General features: G+C 39.9%; 1 protein-coding gene across 7 annotated transcripts in view; it reads left to right on the forward strand.

Moving 5' to 3' along the window:
* IDE (insulin degrading enzyme) overlaps window positions 1-19,123 on the forward strand; it is a 111,333-nt gene that overhangs the window by 12,556 nt on the left and 79,654 nt on the right. The window contains exon 2 of one of the 7 annotated variants that reach the window (XM_079900664.1): window positions 12,427-12,529. The exons of 5 other annotated variants lie outside the window; for them this stretch is intronic. In XM_079900664.1, the coding sequence (XP_079756790.1) occupies window positions 12,427-12,529 (103 nt within the window). Of the gene's footprint in view, window positions 1-12,426; window positions 12,530-19,123 lie in introns of those variants that run through there. One more of the 7 variants, XM_079900659.1, reaches the window with a different exon arrangement.

The raw sequence follows: 19,123 nt of genomic DNA on the forward strand, positions 1-19,123 counted from the left end.
GCTCCGGACGCGCAGGTTCAGCGGCCGTGGCTCACAGGCCCAGCCGCTCCGCAGCATGCGGGATCCTCCCGGACCGGGGCACGAACCCATGTCCCCTGCATCAGCAGGCAGACTCCCAACCACTGGGCCACCAGGGAAGCCCAAAAGATTTGTTTTTATGGAGCAAGTGCATTTGAGATTTTGCTTTTCAAACAACAAGAAATGAAAACAAACATTAGCTTTCTTTTTTCCTTCTTTATTTGGTTGGTGAAAGTTTTCCCACCTTCCTTTCTTCCCTAGGGCTACTCGGTGGTTTTTGTGTGCTCTGCTGATGGCTAATACATTATTACCCTTATGTTTCCTTCTAAGAGTTTTATTGTTTTAGCTCTTACATTTAGGCCTTTGATCTGTTTTGAGTTAATTTTTGTATATGGTGTAAGGTAGGAGTCCAGCTTCATCTTTTTGCATGTGGATGTCTGATTGTCCCAGCACCATTTGTTGGAAAGACTATTCTTTCCCCCATTGAATTGTTTTGGTATCCTTGTCAGAAATCAGTTGATTGTAAGGGTGAGGGTTTCAATCTATTCTATTAATATGTAAGTCTGTCCTTATCCAGACCACACTACTTTGATTACTATAGCTTTATTGTAAGTTTTGAAGTCAGGAAGTCTGAGTCCTCCATCTTCATTCTTATTTTTCAAGATTGTTTTGACTATCCTGGGTCCCTTGCATTTCCATACAAATTTTAGGATGAGCTTGTCAATATCTGCAAAGAAGCAACCAGATGGGATTTTGATCTCTGTGGGGAGTATTGCTATCTTAAAGATATTAAATCTAATAATCCATGAATATGGAGTTCTTTCCATTTATTTAGATCTGCTTTAATTACTTACAACAGCGTTTTGCAGTTTTCACTGTATACGTTTTCTACTTCCTTGTTAAATTTATTTCTGTTTCATTTTTTGATGCTATTGTAAATGGACTTGTTTTCTTATTGCAATTTTAGTTTGTTCATTGCTATTATAGAGAAGTACAGTTGATTTTTTGTTTTCTATATACAAGATGATGTCTTCTGTGAAAAGAGCTGGTTTTACTTCTTCCTTTCCAATTTGGATTCCTTTTATTTCATTTTCTTGCCTAATTGGCCTGGCTAGAACCTTCAAGTACAGTGTTGAATAGAAATGGCAAGAGTGGACATCCTTGTCTTGTTCTTGATCTTAGGGTGAAAACAGTCTTTCACCTTTAATTATGCTGCCAGCTGTGGCTCTTTCATAGATACCCTTTATCAGGTTGAGGAAGTTCCCTTCTGTTCCTAGTTTTTTTGACTTCATTATGAATAGGTATGAAGAAATGTATTTTGGATTTCCCTGGTGGCACAGCGGTTAAGAATTCGCCTGCCAATGTAGGGGACATGGGTTCGAGCCCTGGTCCGGGAAGATCCCACATGCCGCGGAGCAACTAAGCCCGTGTGCCATGACTATTGAGCCTGTGCTCTAGAGCCCACACGCCACAGCTACTGAAGCCTGCGCATCTAGAGCACGTGCGCTGCAACAAGAGAAGCCACTGCAATAAGCCTGCGCGCCACAAGGAAGAGTAGCCTCCGCCCACCGCAACTAGAGAGAAAGCCCGCGCACAGCAATGAAGACCCAGTGCAGCTAAAAATAAATTAATTAAAAAAAAAAGAGATGTATTTTAAAAACAGCCTCATACTTGGCATTGAAAATATTGCAAATATATTAAACAGAGTTTTTTCTTTAACCATTTGACAGTAAGCTGCCAATTTGATGCCCTGTCACTCCCTAATTCTTTAGTGTGATTTCCTGTAAACAAGGACATTCTCCTATATAACCGCAATATGATCGTTAAAATCAGAAAATTAACATTGATTCATTACTGCCATTTAAATCTCAGGTCCCATTCAAATGTCACCAGTTGTCCAGTTTTATCCTTTACTGAAGGATACCTAATGAAAGGATTCATTTCAGAATTAGCGTCATCTTTAGTTGTCGTGTCTCTTTAGTCTCTTCAGAAGGGAAGTTCCACAGCCAAAGCATTTCATGACCTTGACTCTTTTAGAATTTACAGACCGGTTACTTTTAGAATGTCCCTAATTTGGTTTTTTCTGATTATTCCTCATGATCAAATGCAGGTTACCCAGCTTTGGCAGAAATGTCACAAAATCGATGCAGTGTATGTTTTCATTGCATCCTATCAGTTGACACTCAGTTTTGTCCTTTATTGGCTCTATTTACTTTGATCACTTTAAGATAGTTCCTCCCAGGCTTCTCCACGGTAAAATTACTCTTTTCCCTTTGTTATAAATATCTTCAGGGAAGATGCTTTAAAACTATGTAACTGTAATGTTCGTCATCAAACTTTCAACTTATTCATTTTATTTATTTATATCAGTATAGACTTGTGTTGTCCTGTTTTATTTAAAGAGCTTTACTCTGTTACTATCGTGATTTAATCTGATGCTCAGATTGTCCCACACATGGGCAGTGGGGACCCTTTCAAGCTGGCTCCTGTATCCATTTAACATCCATCTTTCTTTTGGTATTTTTTAATTTTTTGGCACAATGAGATATACCGGGCTCATCATCTCATTTCCCTGTCCCAGTCCTGGAATCAACCATTTCTCCAAGGAACGCTGGTTACTTTTAGTGGAGAATAAAATTTAGAAACCAAGTTCTAGGTGCTAAATGTACTCATCTGCTGTTTGGGGAGGAAGAGGAGGAAGATGGCTACTGCCTGGCCCTCTTATTAGACGGAGCCAGAGATACATGTATATACATAAATAGGTATTTGATATAGATACAGATACATAGATATACACAGATATTCTGTACACAGACCCCACGTTAACATCTGTATTTATTTCCTGTCTGTCTATTTGTGTATATTGAAATCCACGAGCCATACAGATAACCTCCAATTCCAATCAAAGACTACAAAGTTCATTTTAGCTTTTTTCCTTTCCGTGTTTGTAATTCTTTGCCCTGATAGTGAGGACCCTGGTTCTTATTATTCTTAATAAATACACTTATTTAATCCATCCTGCTAGATGTAACCAACATCTCATCATTGCTGCCGCCCCCTTCCCTTTGAGGTGCTTCCTGGGCACTGTCACCCTGTGTTGGGCTGCCCCAGGAGTTATTGCCCTTTTTATTCTGTGAGAGCTTTGACACCCTGCTTGAGGCTGTTTTCTCAAAAGTATGCATGCCTCCTTAACCCTGCTTGGGCCTCAACTACCATGCTGGGCCACCAAGAGCAATTCTACTCTCCTCACCCCACTCAGGAATGGGGATATTTTGAAATTTGCATTAGCCTTTATTTTAAATACCCTAAAGTTTGTAAATAGAGCCGAGTACAAGGCCTAACTTTGTATGTTGTCTATAAAATTCAGGGAATAGAAAGTGATGGAAAAGGGTTTGGGTAACCATGTCCTCAAAAACAACACTATCTTGTCTTTTTTCCTAGGGGTTTTCTGGTTGGTGGCTGTAAAACAGGTGCTGTTTGAATAGGAAGTCGTAGGTGCAGAGTGGGTTGTTGGACTTAAATTTGTAACCATTTATGTGGGAAAAGTATATAAGCACATTTTCTAGAAGGAGGTACATTAAAAATGTGTTTATCTTTAGGTGGTGGAATCTAGGTAATTCGTATTTCCTCATACTTAAAAAAAACTATATACAACTAGCATAGATAACTTTGTTTCTTTTATTATATGAGTAGTTATAAAATAAAAGAAATAAAAATAAAACAAGTGCTTTAAATGCCCAGTACTGAGAACTTTTGCTTGATGGTCCTGGGATGCGGGAGAAGAAAAACGAAAAATGTATGTGCCCATATTCTTAGGAAAGCGTTTGATAAACACTTATTTAGTTTAATTTAGTTTTGTTTTTTTCTACTTTTGGCCTTCTAGTAGCATAGAATCCTGGCTCTTCACATCTTCTATAATGTAGTGTAGACATCCCAATGCATTAACTTTTTTTTTTTTTGGTGGGGACAGAGGGTCTGGATACAGATGTATTTTTAATTTTTAAAAAGCTTTTTATTTTGAACTAATTTTAGACTTAACAGAAAAGTTGCAGAAATAATACACTTCCCCTGTACTTAATCTTTGTATAATTATCAAGAACAAGAAATTAGTATCTTTACCTTTGTAGTTGATAAATATCTTGGAGGAGATACTTTGGGACTGTGCAAATCCTTTTTGACCTTACTTTTTAGCATCTACCAGTAGATCTCTGCAACAGTTAGTACTGCACTTAAAGATGATTATTTCCCTCTTTATTTATTAATTGAAATTCTGTGAGGGAGAAATGTTTTTCTCCCTCATTTATTTACTTATTTACTTATTTCTTTCAGTATGGATTCACAGATCCTTATTTTACTCGACAGGTTAAAATTCATTGCTATCATTATTTATGTGTTGAACAAATTGTTCTAGCTTTGGCCATTAGGAACGCCTTTGGGTTGGCTCCTGTGTACTTTCAATAAGCCCCCATCTTTTTTAGAGAACTACTTTACTTCTGGCACTATAAGGTGTTTCAGACTCATTTCGTATTTTCTTTGCCCTATCCCTGAAATCAACTACTTGATTCTTTTTATTGGAAAGTGATGTTTAGGGATCACAGTCTGGACACTAGATGTACTTACGGTCACTGAGGTGTCATTGCGTTTAGTGGATAGTCTAGCTACCCCCACACATAAACATATTTATGTTTCTAAATCTGGATAGATATACTCCAAATCATGAGTCTGTATTGATATCTCTGATTCCAATTTAGTATTACAAACCTTATTTTAGTCTTTTCTTTTTCCCTATTTATAGTTTCTTCCTCTAACAACGAGTACACTGGATTTCGTTATCTACAATTTATTTACTTATTTGATCAGTTCTGGTATACATATAAAGTGCTTTCATAATTGCTAGCCCACACCTCTGTAAGAAACACTTTTGATAACTATATCATAACATTTATGTACAGTAATTTCTGTCTTTATTGTATCCAGTCAAAATACTATTTTCCAGTTAAAGTTAGTTCATTTCTGTCTTTTCTTTAGAAGTTACCTTTTTTTTTTTTTTTGCGGTACGCAGGCCTCTCACTGCTGTGGCCTCTCCCGTTGCGGAGCACAGGCTCCAGATGCGCAGGCTCAGGGGCCATGGCTCACAGGCCCAGCTGCTCTGCGGCATGGGGGATCCTCCCAGACCAGGGCACGAACCCGTGTCCCCTGCGTTGGCAGGCGGACTCTCAACCACTGCGCCACCAGGGAAGCCCACTGTCTTTTTTTTAAATTACTTTATTTATTTTTGGATGCATTGGGTCTTCATTGCTGCATGCGGCATTCTCTAGGTGCAGTGAGTGTGGGCTACTCTTCATTGTGGTGTGCGGGCTTCTTGTGGTGGCTTCTCTTGTTGTGGAGCACAGGCTCTAGGCGCGCGGGCCTCAGTAGTTGCATCACGCAGGCTCAGTAGTTATGACTCACGAGCTCTAGAGCTCAGGCTCAGGAGTTGTAGCACACAGGCTTAGTTGCTCCGCGGCATGTGGGATCTTCCTGGACTAGGGCTCAAATCCGTGTCCCCTGCGTTGGGAGTCGGATTCTTAACCACTGAGCCACCAGGGAAGTCTCAAGTTAGTTCATTTCTTTCCCACCCTCTTCAGTATGATTATGTTCATTTCTAATACAGTTCGTTTCTTTTGTTAGTATTTTTATTTTATTTTTACACTAACATCCTGACTGATTTTAATGGTTTTTTATTGTTTTTAATTGTGAAATATACATAAAGTTTACCATTTTAACCATTTTTAAGTGTACAGTTCAGTGGCACTAACTGTATCACATCAGTGTAATTACTTTGTTGCGCAGCCATCACCACCATTCATCTCCAGAACTGTTTCATTTTCCCAAACTGAAACTCTGTATCCGGCAAACAGTAACTTCCCATTCCCCCTTCCCCTCGGCCCCTGGCAACTACCCTTCTACTTTCTGTCTCTGAATTTGACTACTCTAGATATCACATATAAGTGGAATCAAACAGTCTTTGTGCTTTTGTGACTAGTTTACTTCACTTAACATAAGGTCTTCAAGATTCATCCATGTTGGGATTCTGTATTAACTTTTGAACTGTACTGTCGGAGTCTTGGGAATGCTTGACAGTATCACTGCCACTGAGGGGCCCTGAGATGGTGAGGTGGGGACTCTGACTTCCTCTGCTCCTCTTGAACCAGAGTAGTTTAGTTTTATGATTTACAGTTCTATAAGATTTCAGTAGAGGAAAGCATATTTTCTTTTTAAAAAAATAGTTTGGGAATCACATTATGAATAGTATTCAAGCCTCTACTTTAATACTAGGTGGTCAGGTGCTTCTGACACGACCTAGTCAGTGACGACTATTCTAACTGTTCATCGGTTACCTAAGCATCAGTAGCTCTCCTTCCACCTTCCACCATTAAACTTAGTTTTGCCTGCTGAGGCAACACAAAGTGAGTTTGCTCTTTTACCTAATAGTCTTGGATATTTGAACGTTGCTTTTATGGATTGGTCGTAGTGTTGTGGAAGAGTCCATCCTGATACAGATCCTTTTGGCAGTAGGTGAGAATGCAGATAATTATTCTTTGGCTCGCATTGCTATTGGGATCCTGGAGTCACAACGCCTGGACTCTGCCATTCACCTCTGTGTGGCCTGGTAATCGTTACTGCCCTGTTCAAGCCTTTTCCCTCATCAGCAAAATGGGGACAATAATAGTATCTACCTTACAAGTTTGTGGTGAGAATGAAATGAGGAAATGCATGTAATGTGTATGTCTCCATCATATAGTTAAGTGTTCAATAAATGTGGACTAATAACAGTAACAATGCCACCATTGCTATGAAGAGGAGAAGAAAGTGTTATGTATTTTATTTTTGGACGCAACAACAGGGGTGTGATTTCAAAGTTGTAGGCAGCCACCTAGATGGGGCTTGAGGGGTAAGTTTTTTTAAAGTCTGTATCTAAATAGAATAGCATCTGCAATTTAAAAAAAAAGTCATCAGAATCTAGGCTCTTACCTACGAAACTACCTAAAATTCTTATCCTATTTGTAGAAAGAAACAAAATGAATCCTAAAATTGACAGCAACATTGGGCCAAACCACATTAGGTCAGCAATTGAGAAAGTAGGTTCCGGAATTAGGCTGTGGGTTCTGTTCCATTGTCTGCTTAAAGCTTTTTACCTCACATCACAAACAGTTCAAAAAAATTTGTTTGGAAATTGCCCAAGTTGTGAGCCAACAAACTAGTTTCTTAAGGGAACCAAGTTGTCAGCAGCAACAGTGAATGGAAATGGAGCTCAGGTTTTTTCTTTATTAATCAGCTTGTTGTATTGTGAGGTTGCTGATGCAAGTTAACAACAGTACCAAAAAGTTCACTTTGGACTTATAAATTTACTAAGCAGAGACTAGTATGTTCAAGTCCATTAAGTTTTATCTTTTCAAAGATTCTTTCTGTACTGACCTGAAAAGTACAAAGAATAAAGACCAACTAATAGTTTACTATCCATAGATAACCATACTGAACATTTCTGTGAGTATCCTTCCAAGGATTTAGTCTCTGTACATAAGATAAGCTTTTTAACTTGATGGAGTGATTAAGAAGAGCATGGTGCTTTGGTGTCTAAAGACTTGGGTTTAAATCTTAGTCCTTTTATTTAATGTGTGTATGGCCCTAGCCAAATGACTTTATGAGGTTTAATTTCCCCATCCAGGAAAAACGGGAATAATAGGATCTACCTAAGGGGTTTGTCGAAGGTATAATCCCTACGAAGAGTTTATGCTGTGTAAAATACTGACTGAGCATTCAGTAAGAGTCTGTCCCAGTACCCTGACTGTGCTCCTTCTAAGGCAGATCCCTTTACTTGTGTACTAGATTGCTTACTCAAGGACAAGGTTTCTACAAACCTCTCTCTTTCTCCTTCATTATCAGTTTTCCCCCTCTCTTCATTTAAGCCTTTTCTGGTTCAGATTTTTAAAAATAAATAGGTAGGACTTCCCTGGTGGCGCAGTGGTTAAGAATCCGCCTGCCAATGCAGGGGACATGGGTTCGAGCCCTGGTCTGGGAAGATCCCACATGCCGTGGAGCAACTAAGCCTGTGCGCCACAGCTACTGAGCCCTCATGCCACAACTACTGAGGCCCATGCCTAGAGCCCATTCTCTGCAACAAGAGAAGCCACCAAATGAGAAGCACGCGCACCGCAAGGAAAAGTAGCCCCTGCTCGCTGCAGCTAGAGAAAGCCCGCGCACAGCAACAAAGACACAGTGCAGCCAAAAATAAATAAATTTTTAAAAATAAAAATAAATAGGTGGGAGTTTAATAGATAACAGCTTTCTGTGTTTTGATGAGTCTATCTCCTGGTTTTATTTTAAGTGGATTAAATTGGTTGCAGTTATCCATTATTTTTGGATGATGAAGTCAGAACTATAAACTAGGGTCTTTCATCCTGAGCACTGTTGACATTTTGGGGCAGATAATTTTGTCATGAACGTTATCCTGTGCATTGTAGATTGCTTAGCAGCATCCCTGGCTTCTACTCGCTAGTTGCCAGTTGTACCTTTCAGTTGTGACAGTTCATTTGTGACACATTGACAAATGTCCCCTTGGGAAGCAAGTGGTTCTGTTGAGAACCACTGACTATAAACAGTGGCTTGCCTATAGCAATTATAAAGGGATATTTATTTGCCTGTTTTTCTTATAGTCTTATAAAGTACCATCCTATTACCAGGCCGTCCTGGAGATGACAGTATACAACTGAAATTTGCATGAGTATATGGTAAGAATGCCAGTAATAACATGGTGACTGTTGAGGTGGTCTGTTTGCTTCTCGCCACCCTAGGAACATAACAATGGTGATGATTATAAGGTTACCATTTGTGGGTGCCTGCTATGTACCAGACACTGCCTGGGGAAAAGCTGTAAAGGCTGTCCAAGTCTGATGCAACTTTAGGTACCTCTCAGTTTAGTGCACCCATATGAACACTTCACGTGACTCTTAATTGGCAATACCAGATGAGGCCCCAAAGCCGTTTGACCAAGAGTTCAATAGGATCCAGGATCTGAGCAGCATAGGGGTCATTTGGTAAAGGTGAAGGTGTATAATTACTGAACATTGTCTGGAAGTGGTCATTGAGTCAGTATTGGCATGGAGAATCATACTAAGGCAGAGTACAGGTCAAGCTTTCTGAACCAGCATTATCTGAAGAGGGCAGGATTCTCTTTCTGTCAGAACCAGGGTGTACCTGTCAGTGGAACTGAGCCCTCACATGGAGATTCACCACTCTGTACAGAATATGAGTGTTTGCGGTTTGCTTTCCTTGGAGAGCTGTCTTGAGAGAATTATTTACAGATTGATAACTCTTCCTAGACTGTGATTTGAATTAATCTTTAGAGACCATGATAGGGATCTTTGAACTGTCCTTGCTGTTCTGAGGTCATGGAGAATCTATGAGGAAGATGACCCGTGTGTAAAATTAATTCTGAGTTTGAGGAAATGTTCACTTTATATAGTATTCTTTTTTTGTTTTAAAATAAAGAAAAGAACCTGTCTAATTCAAATCTTGAGTTAGTGGTGTGAATGTAAATTGATACAGCCACTATGGAGAACAGTATGGAGGTTCCTTAAAAAACTAAAAATAGAACTACCATATGACCCAGCAATCCCACTACTGGGCATATATATACCCAGAGAAAACCATAATTCAAAAAGAATCATGTACCACAATGTTCATTGCAGCACTATTTACAATAGCCATGACATGGAAGCAACCTAAGTGTCCATCGACTAATGAATGGATAAAGAAGATGTGGCTCATATATACAATGGAATATTACTCAGCCATAAAAAGAAACGAAATTGAGTTATTTGTAGTGAGGTGGATGGACCTAGAGTCTGTCATACAGAGTGAAGTAAGTTAGAGAAAAACAAATACCATATGTCAACACATATATATGGAATCTAAAAAAACCAAAAAAATGTTCTGAAGAACCTAGGGGCAGGACAGGAATAAAGACGCAGATGTAGAGAATGGACTTGAGGACCCGGGACGGGGAAGGGTAAGCTGGGACGAAATGAGACAGTGGCATGGACATATATACACTACCAAATGTAAAATAGATAGCTAGTGGGAAGCAGCCACATAGCACAGGGAGATCAACTCAGTGCTTTGTGACCACCTAGAGGGGTGGGATAGGGAGGGTGGGAGGGAGGCGCAAGAGGGAGGGGATATGGGGATATATGTATACATATAGCTGATTCACTTTCTTATACAGCAGAAACTAACACACCATTGTAAAGCAATTGTACTCCAATAAAGATGTAAAAAAAACAAAATCCTGGGTTAGAAGTTGTTGTTTAATGTAAATGTTGAAAATTATTGATGGGAGAATTTATTTATTTGAAGTTTAATCATTTTGCTTTTATTTGGATCACATTTATTGCTTGTCACTCTTAATTGGTTGCTGGGAGTGTCAAGTTTTATCTTGAAATCTTTACTGGGGTCTAAAGTAATTACTAAAAGCTAGCCTTCCAATCATACATAATGAGTAAAGACTTGTTAAATGATTTAACATATTATTGACTCAGTTGACTCATGCTGTGCTTATGACATGGGTCTCCTAGTTGTTGTGGCCAAGAGGACATCAACAGAAATAATTGTCTCAGGGCTTCCCTGGTGGCGCAGTGGTTGAGAGTCCACCTGCCGATGCAGGGGACATGGGTTCGTGCCCCGGTCCGGGAAGATCCCACATGCCGCGGAGCAGCTGGGCCCATGAGCCATGGCCGCTGAGCCTGCGCGTCTGGAGCCCGTGCTCCGCAACGGGAGAGGCCACAGCAGTGAGAGGCCCGCGTACCGCAAAAAAAAAAAAAAAAAAAAAAAAAAAAAATTGTCTCAGGACACACCTGAGAAGGTTTAGATAATTATTATGTTAATTGGACTGTTATTTCTTCTGAGCCTTCTTAGTTTAGTACCTGTTAGATATGGATAGCTACTTCTCAGTGTCTAAGTGGTACTATTTCCAGGATGACTTTTTTAAATTATTATTTTATTTTATTTATTTATTTTTGGCTGTGTTGGGTCTTCATCGCTACATGTGGCCTTTTCTTTAGTTGCGGCGAGCAGGGGGCTACTCTTCCTTGCGGTGCGCGGACTTCTCATTACGGTGGCTTCTCTTGTTGCGGAGCACGGGCTCAGTAGTTGTGGCTCGCAGGCTCTAGAGAGCAGGCTCAGTAGTTGTGGAGTACGGGCTTAGTTGCTCCCGCAGCATGTGGGATCTTCCCGGGCCAGGGCTCGAACCCGTATCCCCTGCATTGGCAGGTGGATTCTTAACCACTGAACCACCAGGGAAGTCCCTCCAGGATGATTTTTGATGGATGATCTTTACAGCTTTGAGTAATTCATTTATCTCCCTCCTCTTTTATTTTACTATGTTTTATATTTTCAAAAACTCTTGTTTTAAAAAACTTTTAATCGAAATATATCATGTGTTCAGCTTGATGAATTTTCACAAACTGACCATACCTCTGTGAACATACCTGTATAACCAGCACATGGTCAGCATCTCAGAAGCCCCCCTCATGTTTTCTTCTGTTCACTACCCACTACCCCCAAGGGTAACCACCATCCTGACATAAAGCATAGCTTGATTTTACTTATTCTTGCACTTTATTTAAATGGGAGAAAAACCACTTACTCTAGCATCTAACTTCTTTCACTCAACCTTACATTAATGAGATTCATCCTTATTTTTGTTCTTTGTTCTAGATTATTCATTTTCATTGTCGTATACTATTCCATTGTGTGAATACATCACAGTGTATTTACCTTTTTATTGCTCATGGACATTTGATCTTTTCTAGTTTTGGCTATTATGAATAGTATTGCTATGAACATATAAATGCATTTATATGGGGTATGTAGCTAATACATGAACTGTTAGGTCATATGTATATACTGCCAGTTTTTGAAAATAGTTGTGCCAGTTTGCATCCCCATCGGCAGTGTATGAGAGTTTGGGTTGCCCTCTGACTTCTCTATCACTGGTGTTTTTTAGTCTTTTCATTTTAACCATTCTGGTTGGTATGTAGTGGTATCTCAGAAAACCTCCTGTGGCAAAACTCAGCTGTGAATTTGGGGCATCTTGGGGCTTTAATCTGTCAAACCAAGCTCATGCACCCACCAGAGCCTCGTTTGTTTCTCTTCCGTTAGTAGAGTCCTTCTTCTTGGGTCAAGTATGGTCTTTAATCTGCACCCAGAATTGGCAGATACCTCCAGAGAAGAGAATAGGTGATGATCACTCACTCACCGCAGAGGGCTCTCCCCTCTGGAATTCCAGTGTATCCACTCCTCATTGCTTCCACAACTCTCCACCATCTATGAACATGTGATTTGTAAATTTTTTGTGGCTTTTTCTAGTTATTGAAGCTGAATCAGGTTGCCACGGCCTATTATATCCTACGCAGAAGTGGAAGTTGTCAGTAGATTCTTGGGATTTTCTATGTGCCCAGCGATGTCACCTGTGAGTAATGTTAGTTTTTTTCCCCCTTCCTTTCTCATCTTTTTTTTTTTCTTGCATTATCAGACTGGTCATAATTACCAGTACAGTGTTTAATAGAAGAGGTGATAGTGACATCTTTTTTGTAGGGATGGAGAATGAATGCATTATTTTATCATTGTGTATGACAATTGCTGTGGTTTTTGTAGTTTTTTTCTAGCTGAAGGAATTCTATTTCTAGTTTGCTGACATTTTCTTAAAGACATGAATGGTTATTGAATTTAAATAACTTTTTCTGCACGTACCAAGATGATTATATGACTTTCTCTTTCTTTCCCCTATTCCTATGGCTTAATGTATGCTTCTGAAAAATCACATATAATCTTACCATGTCTACTGTAATATTATTTTCATATTCCCTTTCATCCATGAGACAGTTCTGTACAGAGATACAATTCTCTCTTTAAACCTGCTGTACATTTAAACATACCATACATTTTCCTTTTTATTTTTTATTAGCGAAGTAGATAATATAGTTCTCAGCCCAGGGACTACTTTGGCAGATTGGAAATATTCTTCCGGGCTCCTACCACTACCTCTCTCTATTTTATATAGGGAGGAATGAGTGAAAAACTGAAAAATCTCCTTAGAGCATGATTTTGACCTTTTTTAATTTTTATTTCCTTGTTTTTATTATTTGGGATTGTAAGGGAGGAGAATGGGGTCAGGGAAGGGCTGAGGGGGTGATAACGGGGAGCTGGGGAAGAAAGCCATATGTGATTTCCTTAAGCATGACTTTCTGCTCCTCCCCTTCCCACGCTTCCTCATTATAGTCCCAGCTTTGCCACAAATCAATTGTGTGAAGACCTTGGACAAGTCACTTAATCACTGAGCTTTTGTTTCCTCATCTGGGATTGAGGAGAATGGCCATGAACAGCTGCTGTGACCTGCCACTAACGGAGAATGGAAAGATTCAATAAGCAGTTTATAAAGCATATGACACTTTTAAAATGCGAGTGATTTTTTAAAAAATATCTTTATTGGAATATAATTGCTTTACAATGTTTTGTTAGTTTCTGCTGTACAGCAACGTGAATCAGCTATACGTATACACATATCCCCATATCCCCTCCATGAGTGGTTGTTAGGATTAGTTTTCTACAGTGGCATCTATCTCAACATTTTCTAACAGCCTGAAAGTTACCTGTGGAAGAAGGATGCTTGTGAAACACCCTCGGCCCCAAAACTACAACTGTAAGAAACCTGTAGTTAACTGTGGCAAGAGGTATAAAATGGAGGTTTTGTTAATTTGTTTAAACCTTCATAAAGTCTCTATAAATTGTTCATAGCTAAGCTTGTCACTTTTGGAATGAACAACCATTGATATGTATGTACTAAAGCTAAAACAAAATTTGCAAAAGCTCTTTTCTCTAAAATGATATTGCTGTAGGATTCCTTGAAATTAAAATAACCCTTGTTCATTTAAGCGTTTGTTTTTGCATTGTAAACTCCTTTCCAGAGGGCACAGAGTTAGCACAGCTGTCATGCTGCCTGGAACAAAGGCAGAGCATCACATCGTGGGAAAGTAAGACTTAATTGACAGGATTTTAGTTTATACCCACCTTTATGGTCTATCTGGCGCATGAAGTGAGATACACTGGTCCTGTAAGTGAAGAGCCATGGGGTAGATCAGGGGACCGGGTACCAGTCCAAGGCCTGTTAGGACCCGGGCCGCACAGCAGGAGGTGAGCAGCGGGCCAGCAAACAAAGCTTCATCTGCCACTCCCCATCACTCCCCATTGCTCGAATTACCGCCTGAACCATTCCCACCCCCACAACCCCCACCCCCGTCTGTAGAAAATTGTTTTCCACGAAACTGGTCCCTGGTGCCAAAAAGGTTGGGGACCGCTGGGGTAGATGGTTCCCTGAGATATGTCATTTTTTAGGTCAAGTAACATGAATAGTATTGGGGAATATGTGGTCTTATAGTGAGGCATCCGAGGGCTCATATCACCACTGCCTTGCTATTCTGTTTTACTCACCTCTGCCTTGTACAGGGAAGAAAGGGTGTTTGTGGAGTGGTTCTGATTTGAGGCGTTTTCTCTCTGGGTACCTCCTCCACATTCAGGAGTGCCATGGGTAAGCTTCACTTCCGCCTATGGTTTTGGTAGTAGATGGATGGATTCCACAGAAGGGAGGTTTTGATTTATAATTTGACTATTAGCCCAATCATTTGCCTGTTCAGGTTTATAGGTCATCCATTTAGAAATTAGAAATGGATCAGGTCTAACTTTAAATATGTCTCGGACTATGGGGGTGGGTAGGGAGCAAACAGCAGAGTAAACTTGCTCAATCTTCTATTAAATCAGCTGTGAAACACTTAGAGACGTGAGAAAAAAGACTGTAAAGGATCATCTGAATAAAAGATTATTTGCGTAAAAGTTTTTCTCTTGATACAGGAATTTATAATTGATCTATTTGGGAATTTGTTTTTGCAGACCTGCAATTTAGGCCTAGATAAAAGTCCATGATCTTTCAGTGGAAGTTCTGGTTGTAGTTCTGTTAACATCAAGCTCTTGTTTTTCCGCTGAATGCCTCACATTTTTTTCTTCACCACCATTCTTTTGCTCAGGTCTCCCCTTCCTTTTATTTGGCGTGCTTCTACTCACCTACTCTCTTTCCTGTCTCTCCTCCTGGACTGAGTTAGATGCCCCTTTTATTACTCCCATAGTTCCCTGGGGATAACTTTGTCACCACACTTAAAAAATAATGTCTTGTTTTCATCTCTTGTCATAAGTCCGGGTTCCTTCAGAGCAAGGGCTCTGGTGTATTCATCTTTGTAGCCAACATGTGTGGTGTGGTGTCTGGACCTTAACTGTCTGTTTGGATATCAGGGTGCTTAGGTGGACAGGACTGGGAGTTAAGAGCTAAATCCTAATTGTAACTTTTTGCTGTATAATCTTGGACAAGTGCTCTTCAGTTTTCTTGTAAGTAAGATGAGGGGACTAGCTCACCTGCAGATTCTGGCTTAGGAGGTCTCTAGTGGTTTCTGATGTTTTGCATTTTTAACAAGCTTACAAGAAGAGCTTGTGCTGCCAGTTCAAGAGCTACAAAGGACTAGATAACATCTAATGGCTTTTCCAGCTTTTACCTTCTGTGATTTTAGTCACTGTTTTAAATTATGAACAAAATTACAAGATATGCTGTAATTGCTAAACATCTCTTCAGTTTATCAGAATGTGAAACACTGACAATTCTGTGCCTTATTTTGAAGTTGTATGATAATGTCCCTGTATTACTTCCAAGATTTTGACTTCGACAGGTTAAAAATATGTCCAGAAAAGCATTTGAGTTAGCACTAGCTTGTCATCTAAAAGTCACTACTTGCTTGCTTGCTCTTTGGTGCATATTGGAGAACATTTGCAATAAATAAAATGCTAATGAGGGAGCTGAGATGGGTAGACATGTGATCTCATCAGTATGAATTCAGACAGGCAAGCTGTTGAGAAATTCATCATCATCAGAGGAGTTCCTGATCATTTCCTTCAGTTCTCCAGAAGGTGAGAATCAAATTGTCATATGACATATTGATAGATATGCTGTAGGTAAAGGCAGACTGTACCTATTGAATATGGATTGCTGGGGATGGGTCTTGTTTGAAAACGTCTCTACTGTTTCTTTTAGCTTTTACTTCCTCAGGAAGTCACGATATTTGATTTGGGAGCATTGCCAGCTTAGAAATTTATAGCTGCCCTTGATCTGGTGTACAGATGTCTAAAAGTAGTTGGGTTAATTTTTATGTTTGATTCATAGAAAAAAAATCCATCTCTTTACTCTTAACCACACCAGGAATATTAAACAGACATAGCTTCAGTGTCCACATGAGTTATATACATGCCTGTGATGGACTGTGATCATTTTTTTTCCTCTAAGCAAGTGAAAATCTGGACAAGGGAAATTAAACCCTGAAAAAAGTACAGAATGTAGCATATAGTTGAGGGTGGTTATCTTAATTATAATGAAATTTTCACCTCCCACAGAATAAGACAGTTTGTCCCACCAAAGTGAGCTGTTTTTCATTTCCTGACTATTGTTGTGGATTGAACAGAAGTTTTAGAGCTTGCTTCATCATCATCATCATCATCATTGCATTTTAATCATTTGTAACCCTTGGTTCCCCTAGATCAAACTAGCTGGGACAAACAGTAGAGGGAGTTGGGTGTAAGCAATGGCAATGGAACCAAAATAAATAGCCTTTGGTTTTTGCTCCCACTTAGTGGAATCCATCACAAGAATTCCAACCTTCTCCCTCCCTCCTGGTGGAGCCTTACAGGAGGGAGCTTAGGCATCCTCTGTGGTACACATGGAGCTTTTTTTACTGTTGCCTTTTTTAAAAAAAAAAATAAATTTATTTATTTATTTTTTGTCTGTGTTGGGTCTTCGTTGCTGCGCGCAAGCTTTCTCTAGTTCTGGCGAGCAGGGGTTACTCTTCGTTGTGGTGCATGGGCTTCTCATTGCGGTGGCTTCTCGTTGCAGAGCACGGGCTCTAGGCGCGCGGGCTTCGGTAGCTGTGGCACGTGGGCTTAGCAGTTGTGGCTCGCGGGCTCTAGAGCACAGGCTCAGTAGTTGTGGCGCGTGGACTTAGTTGCTCCAAGGCATGTGGGATCTTCCGGGACTAGGGCTCAAACCCGTGTCCCCTGTATTGGGAGGCGGATTGTTAACCACTGTGCCACCAGGGAAGGCCCTAATGTTGCCTTTTAATGCTGTCATTCTTGCTGGGGGTCTTAATGGCGGCTACCTAGTGGCTTATTTAATCTTAATCTTGCTGTTAGGTTGGAACTCATTTTTAAAATAGTAATGTATGTTGAACCCAAATTAAAGCTTTTGAAGCCAGCTGTGTATCAAAGGCATTTGCTGCAGTCCAAACAGGTTGTCTTTTGGGAAATACCTTAACCAGGATTATTATTGTTGTGACCTTCTTTGGAGGCTTAGGCAGACCATTTTTATTACCCTGAGAATTTTTTTTTTTTTTTTATGGTACGCGGGCCTCTCACTGTTGTGGCCTCTCCCGTCGTGGAGCACAGGCTCCGGACGCACAGGCTCAGTGGCCATGGCTCACGGGCCCAGCCGCTCTGCGGCATGTGGGAGCTTCCCGGACCGGGGCACGAACCCGTGTCCCCTGCATCGGCAGGCGGACTTTCAACCACTGCGCCACCAGGGAAGTCCCCTGAGAATTTTTTTTTTAACAACAGAGCACTATTTAAAGACTTTCCACTTAGACATTTTAATTTGTCTTTGATATTGAACTTAAGTAGCTTATAGCTAATGAAATAGAAAGGAGTTCTTAATAATAATAATGCCTTTTCACTTTCAAATTGCTTTTGAATTGTCCATGGTAGCCTTATAGCTCCAAAATGTTAGTATTATATTTTATGCTTTATTTTTAAAGAAATTAGTTTTTACTATAGAGGGCAAGATTATTAATACTATAAAGTACTATGTGTTTTTTAAAAAAATAAGTATTACACATTTAGTATGACCTATAGTGTTGATATCCAAAATTCCAAATACTCTCCTCAAAAGAAGATCTAGGGGACATATTTTTTTATAATTTTTATTTTATATTGGAGTATAGTTGATTTACAATGTTGTGTTAGTTTCAGGTATACAGCAAAGTGATTCAGTTATACATATACATATATCTATTCTTTTTCCGATTCTTTTCCCGTATAGGTTATTATAAAACACTGAGTATAGGTCCCTGTGCTATACAGTAGGTTAGGGGACATTCTTAATAAGAGTGAACCTCTTTAGTTAATCAGTTGTTACCCAGAAGACTAGTTACGGATGATTTCATAGAGAAAGATATTCTGATAGAAGCAAACTGGATTTTTCCCTCTCTTAATCTCCAGAGACTTTTTTATTTAAACATAGGCACATTCCAGTACCAATTTTTATAATTAATTAATTAATTAATTGTTGGCTACGTTGGGTCTTCGTTGCTGTGTGCGGACTTTCTTTTGTTGCAGCGAGCAGGGGCTACTCTTCGTTGCGGTGTGCGGGCTTCTCATTGCAGTGTCTTCTCTTGTTGCGGAGCATGGGCTCTAGGCACGTAGGCTCAGTAATTGTGGCTTGTGGGCTCTAGGGTGCAGGCTCAGTAGTTGTGGCGCATGGGCTTAGTTGCTCCTTGGCATGTGGGATCTTCCCGGACCAGAGCGCGAACTCGTGTCCCTTGCATTGGCAGGCTGATTCTTAACCACTGTGCCACCAGGGAAGTCCCAATCTCCAGAGATTTTAACACAGAAAAATAAAAATTTTATCTGATTTACCATTAAATCTGGATTTACCATGAAATCTGGATGTCTGTCAGTCTTTAAAGAGCAGTTAGATCCACTTCTTTTGTGTTCCAGGTAAAAAGCAGATGTGTTAGCACAGGCTTATTTTTTTCTCTGTAGTTTCGGATAAGTTTTTGGCTTTACCCGATTAGTATGTTGACCTACTAATAATAGCAGGTTCAGTTTTTGTCTCTTAAGCCATCCCCAACATAGACAAAAATAGCATTCGCTCTTAGTCTCAAAAACATACATACTGCAGATCTGGAAAATCCCTTCACTGCAG

The sequence above is a fragment of the Stenella coeruleoalba genome (genome assembly GCF_951394435.1).
Source record: "Stenella coeruleoalba genome assembly, chromosome: 16".
Classification (NCBI taxonomy): Eukaryota; Metazoa; Chordata; class Mammalia; order Artiodactyla; family Delphinidae; genus Stenella; species Stenella coeruleoalba.